This window comes from Dendrobates tinctorius, unplaced genomic scaffold (assembly GCF_039654945.1).
Source record: "Dendrobates tinctorius isolate UK_male_01 unplaced genomic scaffold, ASM3965494v1 ptg000022l, whole genome shotgun sequence".
NCBI lineage: Eukaryota > Metazoa > Chordata > Amphibia > Anura > Dendrobatidae > Dendrobates > Dendrobates tinctorius.
This window is the reverse complement of record NW_027361690.1, coordinates 18,897,446-18,911,148: the sequence shown is the minus strand read 5'-3', so window position 1 is coordinate 18,911,148 and position 13,703 is coordinate 18,897,446. Positions and strand designations below refer to the sequence as shown.

General features: G+C 40.2%; 1 protein-coding gene across 1 annotated transcript in view; it reads right to left on the bottom strand.

Annotated features, from left to right (window-relative positions):
• The window catches only part of SLC12A1 (solute carrier family 12 member 1), a 179,863-nt gene extending 166,711 nt beyond the window's left edge, over positions 1–13,152 (bottom strand). The window contains exon 1 of the mRNA XM_073568454.1: positions 12,745–13,152. Coding sequence (XP_073424555.1) covers positions 12,745–13,152 — 408 coding nt within the window. The remainder of the gene's footprint in view (positions 1–12,744) is intronic.
• Positions 13,153–13,703: the final 551 nt, after the last annotated feature.

Genomic DNA, 13,703 nt, shown 5'->3' with positions numbered 1-13,703 from the left:
GTACATGGCAGTGGGGACGGTGTTCTTTGGTTCATAGGCAGCATTTCTTTTCCTCCAGACGTGGTGAGTAGAGTTAATGCCAAACACCTCAATTTTGTCTCATCTGACCACAGCGCCTTCTCCCAATCACTCACAGAATCATCCAGGTGTTCATTGGCAAGCATCAGACGGGCCTGCACATATGCCTTCTTGAGCAGAGGGACCTTGCCAGCAGTGCTTGATTTTAAACTTTTACGGCGTAATGCGTTACCAATGGTTTTCTTGGTGACTGTGGTCCCAGCTGCCTTTAGGGCATTAACAAGTTCCCTCCTGTGTATTTTTAGGCTGATCTCTCACCTTACTCATGATCAAGGATACCCCTCGAGGTGAGATTTTGCATGGTGCCCCAGAGTGATGTCGATTGACAGTCATTTTGTATTTCTTTCCATTTTCTTACTATTGCAACAACACTTGTCTCCTTCTCAGCCAGCATCTTACTTATAGTTTTTAAGCCCATTCCAGCTTTGTGCAGGTCTATGATCTTGTCCCTGACATCCTTATAAAGCTCTTTGGTCTTGCCCATGTTGTAGAGGTTAGAGTCTGACTGATTAATTGAGTATGTGAATAGGAGTCTTTTATAAAGGTGACTTAGTAAGATAGCTGTCTTTAATGCAGGTAATGAGTTGATTAGAAGCATCTAACTGGTCTGTAGGAGTCAGAACTCTTAATGGTTGGTAGGGGGATCAAATACTTATTTCTCACTCCAAAAAGCAAATAAATTTATATAATTTTTACAATGTGATTTTCTACATTTTATTTTTGATATTCTATCTCTCAATGTTAAAATTAACCTACCCTTAAAATTATAGACTGTTCATGTCTTTGTCAGTGGGCAAAATTACAAAATCAGCAAGGGATCAAATACTTATTTCCTCCACTGTATTAGGGAATTGTGAAGCAGTGACTGGTGTTACTTTTAAGGGTCACTGAATGTTCCCCTCTGGAGGTGCACCAAGGTGTATTGAGGCCATGAGAGGGCATATCAGTCACAGGTGTAGCTGTGGTTGCAATGCATTCTAAAGTGAGTATAGGTCTTGGACATGGTTGTCCAAGGAAAATTTGGAGAAAACCTGCTCTTTGTTTTTGTGTTTTGACTGCAAGCTGGTAGTGTTGCAGTCTGTTTAATTTCCGGCCTGGGTTTTACATGTGACTGAAGGCCACAGATTCTAGTTAAAAACCCTGCAGTATAGGGTTTGCATGTGTCAGGTTCAGAGTAATTGTAAGTCTGGTGTTGGCGGGAGTACAGAACAGGAGGCTCTGCAGAACTCCACCTGTATGAGGCAACACAGGCCAGCGGAGCCAAACAACCAAGGCAGCTGAAAAGCCTGGCACCCACAGCGTCCATAGTGCAGTCGCCTACACCAATGGGTCAGAGGAGGACTGGCGTGTTTAGCGATTGTAAACTGGAGAATGTGGTTCCCAGCTGCGATCTGGGGGACATCATGTACTGTGTAGTGCTGTGAGTTTGACATTAACACGATAGTGCTGTTGCCCATGGCAACCGGTCAGAGGAGGACTGGCTTGTTCTCGTGTAATTAGTGTTAGAAGTTTTCAGTTAATGATATGCCCGTGCTCTGGGGCAGGACTGTAGGCAGGGTCTTATCTTCCTGCTGTAAGCCAGAAAAACCAAGGAAAGACATGCTTAAAGACCGCCCTGAAGCACACACAGTCTGACTCTATGATGAGGAACATGATTGTGCTTCAGGGCGGCCTGCTGACAGATCTTTTCTTGGTTTCTCTTGCCTAGAGTAGGAAGATAAGACTCTTTGTACAGTCCCGCCCCAGATCATGGGCATATCGTTAACTGAAAACTTCTAACACTGATTACACAACAACCACAAGACGGATTTCTTCACCACAGGTATCATTTTATTCAGTTTAATGACAGCAACATGACAATGTCTGTAGTTTACTTAGCAAAATCCTGCTGACAGGTTCTCTTTAAAATCCTATCCCAATATGTAATAAGTGTGATAATATTAGCACTTACCTCTAATTAGAAATGTAGTATAGTTTTTGCGGTAGCTTAGTTATCCATGGTTACGACCACTGCCACCTAGCTAATAACTGTCACTATATCAATGCTCGCTACCTTCTCCACAACCCAACATAGTACTTTGAGAGCTTCCTTAGTCTCCACTAACGTAAGCCAAAGTACAGTAAGTGAAATTCTATACTTCAACCCACGGTTCCGCATCCTTCTTCTCCCCATAGAGAAGCTACTTTTGCCATTATGTCCATCACTTAGCTTCTCAACTGCTGACACACTGGACCTGCAGCCCGGCACACTCTCTTCATCTCAAGTTTCTGTTCCATCCTGGCCCGCTATTTGTCAATCGTTTGAACTCGGGGTGCCATACTGGTAGGCGTCCTGTCTCCGTTGCATGAGAAGAGAAGAAAAAGAACCACTGCAAATAGCGCACACTGAACCAGTACAAAAACAATGTTTTATTGATGCAGCAATACAATTAAAAACATAATAAAAACATATGAAGCATCCCACAATATATAACAGTGAAGTATGGCATATCACAATTATAGATTATGCTGTAATAACCTGTATATCAACCATGTGGTCCAACCTCACTGCAATTAATCACAACAACCACCCCATAAACCTGCTCATGGAGACCAAGGGCCCTAATATTGCACAATCACTGCATGAAATAATTCCATGCATGTGTCCCTAAATATTCACTGGTTAGGGCACACAGGCCATAATAAGCGAACAGCAATATGGCCAATGCCCACAATCCAATATTCAATTGTACCACACAAAAATTACTCCAGAGCAACCAATAATAAGGTCGCAGTGAAAATACAGCTATAACCAAGTGGGTGCTACACCCAGGAACATACCCCACGCGTATCGCCGCAACCCACCCCATACCCCTGAAGCCGCATGGGTTGCGGCGATACGCGTGGGGTATGATCCTGGGTGTAGCACCCACTTGGTTATAGCTGTATTTTCACTGCGACCTTATTATTGGTTGCTCTGGAGTAATTTTTGTGTGGTACAATTGAATATTGGATTGTGGGCACATATTGCTGTTCGCTTATTATGGCCTGTGTGCCCTAACCAGTGAATATTTAGGGACACATGCATGGAATTATTTCATGCAGTGATTGTGCAATATTAGGGCCCTTGGTCTCCATGAGCAGGTTTATGGGGTGGTTGTTGTGATTAATTGCAGTGAGGTTGGACCACATGGTTGATATACAGGTTATTACAGCATAATCTATAATTGTGATATGCCATACTTCACTGTTATATATTGTGGGATGCTTCATATGTTTTTATTATGTTTTTAATTGTATTGCTGCATCAATAAAACATTGTTTTTGTACTGGTTCAGTGTGCGCTATTTGCAGTGGTTCTTTTTCTTCTCTTCTCATGTTTATTATTTCACTGTTGCTGCACCTAAACCTTCATTTATATATATGTGATTGGTACAGTTGGTGCGCCCCATTTTTGTTATATATAACTGTCTCCGTTGCATCACTCCATCATTCTATCACTTTTCCTTTCTCTGCTCAAGATCATACTATCCACTGCCACGGTCTCCTCTCAGGTCAGGGACACCCACGTCATGTGACCCTGATTACTGATCAAACTGTAGGTCTACTTCTACTGCAGGCTGATCCCTATCTCACATCCTGACAAGAAATTGTCTCTGTCCCTTCACTTTAGGCCCTCTGGGCTAGGCACAATCATTAACCCTATCTCTCTCTACTCTCAGTCAAACCACTACGACATCACTAATAACGCATGCCACAATACACAATATGTAGGTATGTGTGCCGACTGGGGGGTGGTCCCTCTTTTGCCACAAACAGACTGGAGACAGAAACCAATGCTCGTTCAACAGGTCCTCTTTATTGGCCGTCCTTCCGACGACCACAACAGCACGACAGCTTCCATACACACAGGCCTGGGTACCTTTCACCTTCTTCTCTTTCCTAAAATTGATGTCCCTCGCGGTTCTTTCGCTGTGGCTGCCCTAGGTCTACCACCACAGCGCTTCGCCTGTCCAAGTCCCTCCGTTTGGTACCCCCTAGCTTCCTCTGTCCTGTGGCTCTCCTGTCAGGGCAACCCCCTAACTGTTTCTCCTTCCAGTCCCTCCCAGAGTTCTTCCTCTCTGTCTCTTCCTCCTTCAGTCTCCTGCTCTGCTGAACTCCTCCTCCTGGACGGGCTTCCTTCTGGAACTCTCTCTGCCTTTTTATTCCCCTCCCCGGTAATTCCCCTCTAGAGTTCCCGAAACTCCGCCCACCATGACTATGCAGTTTCCTAGCCTTAAGCTGCTGTTAAGCCCTTTTCTCTTTGCTCTCTGCCCCCATCTTTTGGCCAAACCTTAGTACTGCACCATCTCCTTTTTCCTGCTGTTCTTGGTCTCCCCATAGTGGTCAAAACCCAGTACTTTATCATCTTTCACTGTCTCTAGCTGTCTCCCCACATACATATACACCAGTACACATCAAGTACTTTTACTACACATCTTGCATTCACCTTCCTGCTGCAGATAGGTCCATAAGTCAGTCCACTTCCCTACAATTACACATCACAATAATATGCCTGTCTCAAAGGGGAAACATGGGCTGTATGTCCATCCTCTTACACATGCACATACACACATTAAATTAAAAAAACTATAGCTGGGAGTGCTTCTTTAATTCCCGCAGTTAAATAAACATACTGATTTACCCACGTGTCTGGGTGTGAGATGTGGAAATTCGATTGTGAGCCCACGGGGGAATGGATTATGTGAATAGTGATAATCTTGGCACAGTTTTGCTAAATACTGTATGTTGGTGCTATAAAGTGATACCACTACAGAAGTTGCAAGATACAGTGGAAAAAAGTAAGCTCATATGAAATTACCAACTAAAGGGTTACATAAAATATAGACCTAGGTGACTTTATTAAAATGCAGAAGAGATCTAAAAGGAAACTGAACTGAATTATTACCACACACAGCTATAAAATACTTGATGGATCGTACACTGTTTTGATAGCATTATGCTTCATTTCACAGAGAAGATAAAAACATAGCAGACAAAAATCTTTTCTCTGCAGGATATAAACAGGGCTGAAGTAAATTAATACACGTATAATATGCAGCAGCAAAGCACAAGGTAGAAGCAATCTGCAAAAGGCCGAAAGATTAGGTTTCATTTTGGATTTTCTATGATGAGTTGTTTTTTTGCAGGATAAATTGTATTTTCCAAGGGCATAAATTTGACGCTCCTTTTAATTATTAATTTAAATCACATTTTTAGGGAGTTTTAATTTTAGGCCTTTTACCTTTCATCACGTTCAGGCCATTTTTTTAGGTCGCCACATTCCAAGATTCATTACTCTATTCTTTTTTCTGTCCAGGTACTTCAGCTATGCTTGGGCATGTTTTGTGCAGCATAAGTAACATTTTTAAAAAGACAATTTTGGGGCACAAACATATAAATTGTTGATTGCCTTTTGTGTTTTGGGACATGGAGTATTTTTTAAAAAAGAAATACAGTCGATGTTTTCCATTTTTCTATTAATTAAACCGCAAGCTAAACACCTTAATATGTTATCTTGGGTCGTAATGATTGCAGCAATACCATATATCTGTAGTATTTCACTTTGCAAAACAAGACTTTTATGCAAAAATATTTTTTTTCCTGTGTTTATTTTAATGAACTTTTTGTAACCGTTTTCAGTCCCACTAAAGGATTTCACAAAAAAATCTACTGATTCCTTATTTAATGCTTCGCTATACTCATCTTTTAGGTTTTGGCATAAAGATATATACCCATGGTTGGTCTCGGGTCTATTTTAGACCCTTGTATGCTAAGTTAATCCATAGCTGCCCCATGGTCGCATTGCAGGGTGCTGACTGGTCTTCCTTCTGTAGCATCTTTCTTGCTCAGTTTTCCTTTTGGATGTTGTTTAGGACAACGGCATTCACTGGGCTCAGTACCTGGTGATGGTAACTTTAACTTTACTTATGAAAATAGCACAAAAGAGTTTGTAGAGTTCTTCTCCACTGTTCTGTAATTGATTAAATAAAGTTGGCCATACACATTAGATAGCTGCGGCCAGATCTTAGCAATGTTGACTATAGCTTTTAAGAATATGCATAAGGCTACAGTCATGATTCACACATCTGCGTGATTTGTCCGTGTACGCTCAAATTTTTTTCCGGATAGCATACAGACCCATAGAGTTTCATAGGTCTATAAACTTAGCCGTGAGATCCGTGAGAGACAGAGCACTTCCTAATCTAATCCATGTTTGCGGATCAGACTCGGTCATACAGGTCAATGGGGATCTGTGAAACATGGATGCAAATACATTTAATTTGTATCTCACAGATCCATTGTTTAGTGATCAATTTTAATATAATTTGAATAAAAAATAAAAGTCAAGTAATTGGCATCTGAACAAACATGTGACCTTCAAGGTGTCCTTTTGGGAACAAACACCTCAATAAAAAATAAGGATGAGAAAAAAAAATCGAATGTAACTAGGATGCCATATGGATACAACTAGAATGACACCTGACAAAAAGCAGTCCGTTTCTCATGGATGATAAAATTCACACAAATGTGACTATAGCCTAAAAAGACAGTAAAACCAAACTATAAAGGTCTGATGTTGAAAAAAATAAGAATCAGGAATGTTGTATTTTAACATGCCCGGTCCTTTGGTACCTTGGAGACAGGTGAAGCTATATGTGTCTGTCATCTGCTTATTCATGTCTCAAGGCCATAAATATTAGGTTTCTCTTAGTAAGCAGTGCACATTGGGATGAATGCTTTGAGCAAGCAGAAAAAGAGTTTTATTTTACTCACTTAGCAATGCCATAAATTTCCACAACGCTTTACCGAAATCATCATCACTGTCCCCGATGGGGCTCACAATCGAAATTCAGTGTGTCTTGGGAGTGTGGGAGGAAACCGGAGTACCTAGAGTAAACCCACGCAAACATGGGGAGAGCATACAGATGTTGTCCTTGGTGGGATTAAAAATCAGGACCCCAGTAGTGCTAACCACTTAGCCACCATGCTTCCTCCAAGTTGTAACTTTTTTGTCTTGCTACTTGAGAAGTGATTCAGGAAGCAGGAGGGTAATTGGTCTTTGGTTTTGGAGAACCTTGTTCAATCACCACTCTTGCTCTCAATGAAATCCACTGGTCTGTCAAGGGGTAGGATATATTAGGCAGCAGTCAGTTCTTGAAGTGTTAGAAGCAGGGGAAATGCCCAAGCGTAAGGATCTGGGCAACCCATCTGCTTGCTTGGTCCCAGGCTGGTGGTGAACTATATACTATATGAATCTGTTTCTACATTGACGGTTGTACATGTATTTTGCTTTTGCGCCAGTTTTCTGCACCTCGGCATAGAGGAGCATGACACTGTATAAATAACTAATATTTCATTGTCAACCTTGTTGTAGGTGTCAGGATGACCGCTGTATTATTAATGGTCTACAACAGCAAAGGTGATTAATAATGAGAGCGTCAAGTTGCCTTTACCAGAACGACGCGATTCTTTGCTGTTTTTATGGATAGGGAAGAGGCGAACACTAAGTTTTTCAATAGCTATAAATATCAATGTGCAGAAAGCATCTCACCCCATGAATATGCATTTTTCTATTTGTAGCAAAAGCACAAAGCCAAATTTTAAACCGATAAAGAAAATCCTTCAATTATTGCCACCTGAAACCAGTTGATTCCTGCATGATCAGAATTAATGCACACTTTCACACACCATTACCATAAATAACGCTTCTTAATGTTCTATTAATGTGCTCTGAATTCCTGCGTTTGCAGCTACAATTACTCATTTACCAGCGGAGCACCCTAAGAAACCTATAAGTCATAAAGCACGTAACCCTATGGATACATCACCCGGGGACAATAGAGGGAATGCTACTGATTTTCCATTACTCCATATAAAGGTGTACTCTAACATTCAGATGTAAATATATCATAACTACAGATTCGATTTCTGGGACCATATTCAGGATATTTCATGAAAAATAACTGTATTTGTCCCTTTGTTACTATGATTATGTCGTTGCTGAATACATAACATTGCAATAATTCAGTTATAGCGTTTCATGGTAAAACATTCTTTTCCTTTATGCCTTCCGTCCCTTTAGAATCTACCGCTAGTTAAAAAAAATCAACATATAAATAACATAAAAATTGGCATCAAACGACCCTGTGGACGTCTAGTTCAAAAGAGAATATTCTCAGGAATAAGATATTTACAAAGAAATGATATAATGATATATTGTGGAAAGATTTCTATAGGAAAGTCTCAAAATTACTGTAAGTTGGTTAGAATAAAATGTGCCACTTTTTATTTACCGTAATCAGTAAATAAGTAGTTAAATGAACATAGTTTGGTGTATTTTGGACCGCTTGGAAAAAGAAATCTACTCAAATCATGGTTTAATGTAGATTGGTGCCAAAAATGTATAATCTGTTTTAATAAATTTACCAAAAATATGGAGGACACATCCTATAAAGTGATCATTTTAATTGGTACCACAAGGGCATCAGTGGGTAAGCATGGCATAGAAGAACTACAGCCGATGCAGAGAAGATCAACCAAGGTTATTAAGGGAATAGGTGGAATACCAAGACAGGTTATCAGACTTGGAGCTTTAAAGTTTGGAAAAACAAATTCTTAAGGGCGATCTTATTACAATGTACAAATATATGAGGGGACAGTACAGAGATCTTTCTAATGAGCTTTTACACCCAAGCCTGCAATGATAAACAAGGGGGCATGGTCTCCACCTAGAGGAAAGACGGTTTAATCATAATCACAGACGCGGATTCTTTACTGTAAGAGCAGTGAGATTGTAGAACTCTCTGACACATGTTGCTGTAATGGTTGGTTCGCTATAAAAAGTACAAGGAGGGCCTGGAAGCCTTTCTTGTAAAAAATATAGTATAATAGGTTATGGACACGAGATTCTGTGATGGGACACTGATCCAGGGAACTAGTCTGATTGCTGCATGTGGAGTCAGGGAGGAAATTTTCCCCTAATATGGAGCTATTAGTGTCTGTTATATCATCATTGAGTCTAGCATATGTGCACCTTGGTATCTGAGTGTTGACTCCATCTTTGTGCTCCATCATGCAGCTGACATAATTTGCTCAGTACAGTTTATAACTGTCCAGTATAAAAGTCACTAGCCTAGCCAGTGAACCTTACTCCTTATCATGCCTGCCATATGGATTGCATCCCAAAACCAGTTTTTGCCATAGTAAGGTGCAATATGCCCTTTTTAATGTTTTTATTTGTCTTATTTGAGTTTTGTTTTTTGCTACATAATAAAGATTTATATTTTTAAAATTTTGGAAGTGCGACTCATATTTTGTACTTGTCTTTCCTCTATTTTTGAATTGCAACTGTGAAGGATTGGCCTTCCACTGTGTCAGCACGTCAGGTTGTAGGTTGAACTTGATGGACTTGTGTCGTCTTTCAACCTTAAAACTAGGGAGCCACATGCAAGGACCCTAGAGGTACGTGTAGATCTCAAGCTACTGGTGACAGAGAAAAGTTTAGCATAGCAAATTAAAAAAACTAAAACCCCCTGAAGGGGAAAGAGCAAGGGGAAGGGTAAAAAAGGTCCATTCCTTGTATCCATGGCACGCGCTGTGGTGAGTGTTCCACTATGAAGATCTCCTCATGTTGACCATGTTTATCATGGCTGTCAACTTGGGATCACTGAGCACAGGCAAGTATGAGAGGGATAACCTGGACAAAGGGATAGACTTATCAGAAAGTTATTACCTAGGATCACAATGTTACACAATGGAGCTGTAGATAATAAAATGGATGACGAATGATTCCAGCTGGTAATCTCTAACGTCAGTAGATAAAATAAGTTGGATTGCTTTTAGATATTTAGAGATACCCAGCAGCCTATGAAAAAAAGGTTGGCGTTGGTTTTTGAAAAAAAATAAATTTTCCTACGAACGCTGTATACGTCAAGGAATTGTGTGATTTATCTTCTTTCATGATTGTCCCTTTAGAATTTATCGCACACAAAGTGCCAAACTTATGTGGCCATTTGGCATAGCTTGTGTGTTATTAGCTCAGCCTTGGCGCAAAAGCTACTGGAAGGGGACTATAAGTGTAAATCAGCACCTCCGACTGTGACTGTGATTGCCACTAAGTCACCTGTTGTGTATAACAGAGTATTACGAAGAATAACCTTTTATCCTTGAGGCGGGATAGTCAGAGGTTTACCCTGGATGTAAAGTGCACCGTTCACAAAAAATAAAGAAAGAAATGCGATTTCATTACTCAGAAGGAATCTATGATATTGAATGTCATTGTATATTAACACAAGTAAATGTACTGATACCAGTTGACGTATCTGTGTCCCAGCGTCTCGGTATATGCAATGAGCCTCGGACAACATTCAATTTTGAAAAGATTTATTCACATAAACTAATCAACATTTGGGTGTTGTCAATCCAACTCCATCAGAACTTGTCATCTTGGTGAAGATGGATTGACACATTGACTTGTTCATTTCAGCATGTACCATTATGCAAATAAACCTCTTCTGTATTTACAGGGGCTGCCAACCTGATTTTATTTATGGAAATTCAGACAGCGATGGACTGAATGTTCTCCTGCATGCACCAGATTACACTATTCGCCCATAATGTATGCCTGGAAAGGTTTTCTTAATAATTGTCCCATGCTTTGAGTAGACAGAAGTTTTAAATTTTATTATTTGTCCTTTTTTTCTTGTCCTCAGTTTTTGAAAAATCTGAAAGTTTTCAGGCGCCTGCTGCTTAAAATGCAGCAACAAACTATTTTATGATAATGCATCCAAAACAGAAAAAGGCATCCTTGATTTAGACACCACAAGTAAACCCATTAACAGAAATGCCTGGTAGGGAAGGCCTCCTTTTTTTTTACAGCATTTCTTTTCCATCTAATAAAGCATACATCCACTTCAGATAGGAAGATGAGAACTCTAGTATCACAAATTGGATGTAGCAATCCTAAAAATTAATATCGACCCTTTAACGAGACTTGCACCATGACTTAGGAAAAGACGACAAACCAGAGGACTGAATTTGCACATTTTTTTTCAACGTTCGCCATTGTGGACTGATTTTAGGGTTTACAGATGCTTTGACCTGATTCATTCATCATTTGTCGCAAATGTACTCCAGTCCCGACCTGGAGTGATTTTATGTGCGTCTGATATTAATTTTTGCACCATTTTGTGAAGCCTGAAAGTTTTGTACTAAAAAGCCGACAAAAAGAAAGACCATTTTTTCCACTTTGTGCAAATTTCATGTACTGCATGCGCCATTTCAAAGAATTTGGTGCCAAAAACAGCAATGGATGCTGAAAGACTACAAAGAAAAGTGACAAAAAAGTGGAAAGGATGAATTATTGAATGCATCAGTATGGCATTCGATTTTTATGGAAAACATGGCAATTCTGTATGATGGGAAACTGTAAATGTTCTGTAAAAGATTAATTTGGAGTGAAATTGTAGCATATAACAAATGTTTTTTCATGCAGAATAAAGGTGAGAAAAATTACGCAGATCTGCCTCACTGAATAACATTGGTCGTGGAGCAATCTGGTCTTTATTGGATGTCACTCGTCTGACTTATATGCTGGTGTGAGCGATACCTAAGGCCGGGGTCACACGGGCGTATGTTCTCTTGTGCGAGACAATCGGGCTGGTTTCACACGCACCCATAGACTTGAATGGGTGAGTGCGACCCAAATATCAGAAGCACTTGCAGAATGCTGCGATTGTTCTCTCATGCCGAATCGGCATGAGTAAAAAATGGGCGATCTGCACTGCACCGCCCCATGGTATAGCACTTGGTAATCATTTGACATCCTCACCTAATGCCCATTTACACGTAATGATTATTGGAGCAATTTTTGGTTGTAAATATGTTTCTAGGGGCTCATTCATTCATCAGTTTTTCTCGTACTTGATTTTCAGGGACAGAACTCGTATCTACTACAGACAATGGGGTAGTTTACATGTCTGATGTTTTTCCAGAGACCAAATTATGGAGACATGTCTTATATTGATCTAAGTCTCAAAATCAATTTCACCGATGCGAATTTATGGGTCTACAAAAAATTCAGACAGCACTTAGATGCCATCCGTGTGATGTCCATTTTTCACAGACTAATAGGAAATGCTCAGGAAATCTCAAGTAACGAGTATACTCGCTCATCACTTATTAGGATGCTTGATCGACCACTACTCCATTCACACACAGCTCTCTGGAGTCCCAGGTCCTGGAGATGGGCAGGGGTTCCAGTGGTCAGACCCCTTGCTGTCAGGAAGGTATTCCCTATCCTATGGATAGGAAATAACTTGCAATCAACCTCAATGGACAGTTTGGGAATGACCTCCATCTTTTACATGTAAAGAATTGCTACACGTAAAGAAATCTTCTGGCACACATAAAATAACCTTAATCTCCCCACGTATTGATTAATTTCCACTTTTATATGACATGATGGACATAACAGGTATACAGCCCATCCACTTTAGTGTAACATCTCTCTTAATAAAAAAAAGACTGGAACTATTTAACTTATCCCCGGAGCAATCACTTGATGCCGCTTAAGTGCTTTTGGGTTTATTTTACAATAATGAAAGCAAAAAAGACAAAATGCAGATCACTTACTACTTGACTTACCTTTGACAGCTGTTCGTGGATTTCCGCCAGACTCGGCCGCATTTGCTTGGCTCCAGAGACACTGCCAGTGTTTCTATAATAATCAATCTTGGGCACGGCATCCATAGTGTTGTGACCAAATGTCTTCATGTAATATGTGTGACTGTGAGTGTCATAAGGATGGAAACCTCCTTCTGTCTTAATAGTGTCTCCATTGTGCAGGATGTTGTTGTTGAACATCTCCCTATTCCCCGGCCCATAATTCATTCTATGCCTGTCTCCACTAGCAAATGATGTCTCTTCATACTGTGGAGGGTCCTTGTCTCCTTCGCACGTGGGATTGTCGTAGCCCTCATTAACGACATTGACCTGAAAACGTGTTGGGCTAAGGGGAGCTGTGTCTGGAAATGAATGTGAGGAATTATTCATTTTGACACTACAGTATAGTAACTAGTGGGTGCACGGTGCTGGGGTTACAGAATGTTTACTGTGAGCTTTATAGGATCATTATTTTTAGTACAGAATATGAATTTTTCAGTCTGTTTCCTCAGATTCCTCCAAGTCTAAAAAAGAAAAAAAGAAACAAAATTATGGACATTTTTCTTGTGTATTTACTATTGTGAAGCATTTCGATGCAGATAGGTGCCATAGGTCTCCTTGTCACCGTAATGTGACTGTTAGATTGCCTGTGAAAGCCCCTTTATATTTGGCTAAAAGTCATCTATACCATCTGATACCTGCGTCCTGACAATCTAATGTGTACGGAGGCCTCCACCCTCTATCTTGGCAAGTGATATCAGGGGAATTTAAGGGGTATTCCCATCTCCAAGATCCTATACCAAGATGTAGTAGGTGTAATTATAATAATATTAGAAAATACCTCCAGTTACAGTAGAAATTTAGCATAGTTCTTCTGATTTGTTATGTCAATTACCCCATGTGCAGTGCATTTCAGAAGCTTAGGTATCCATGGCTATGAC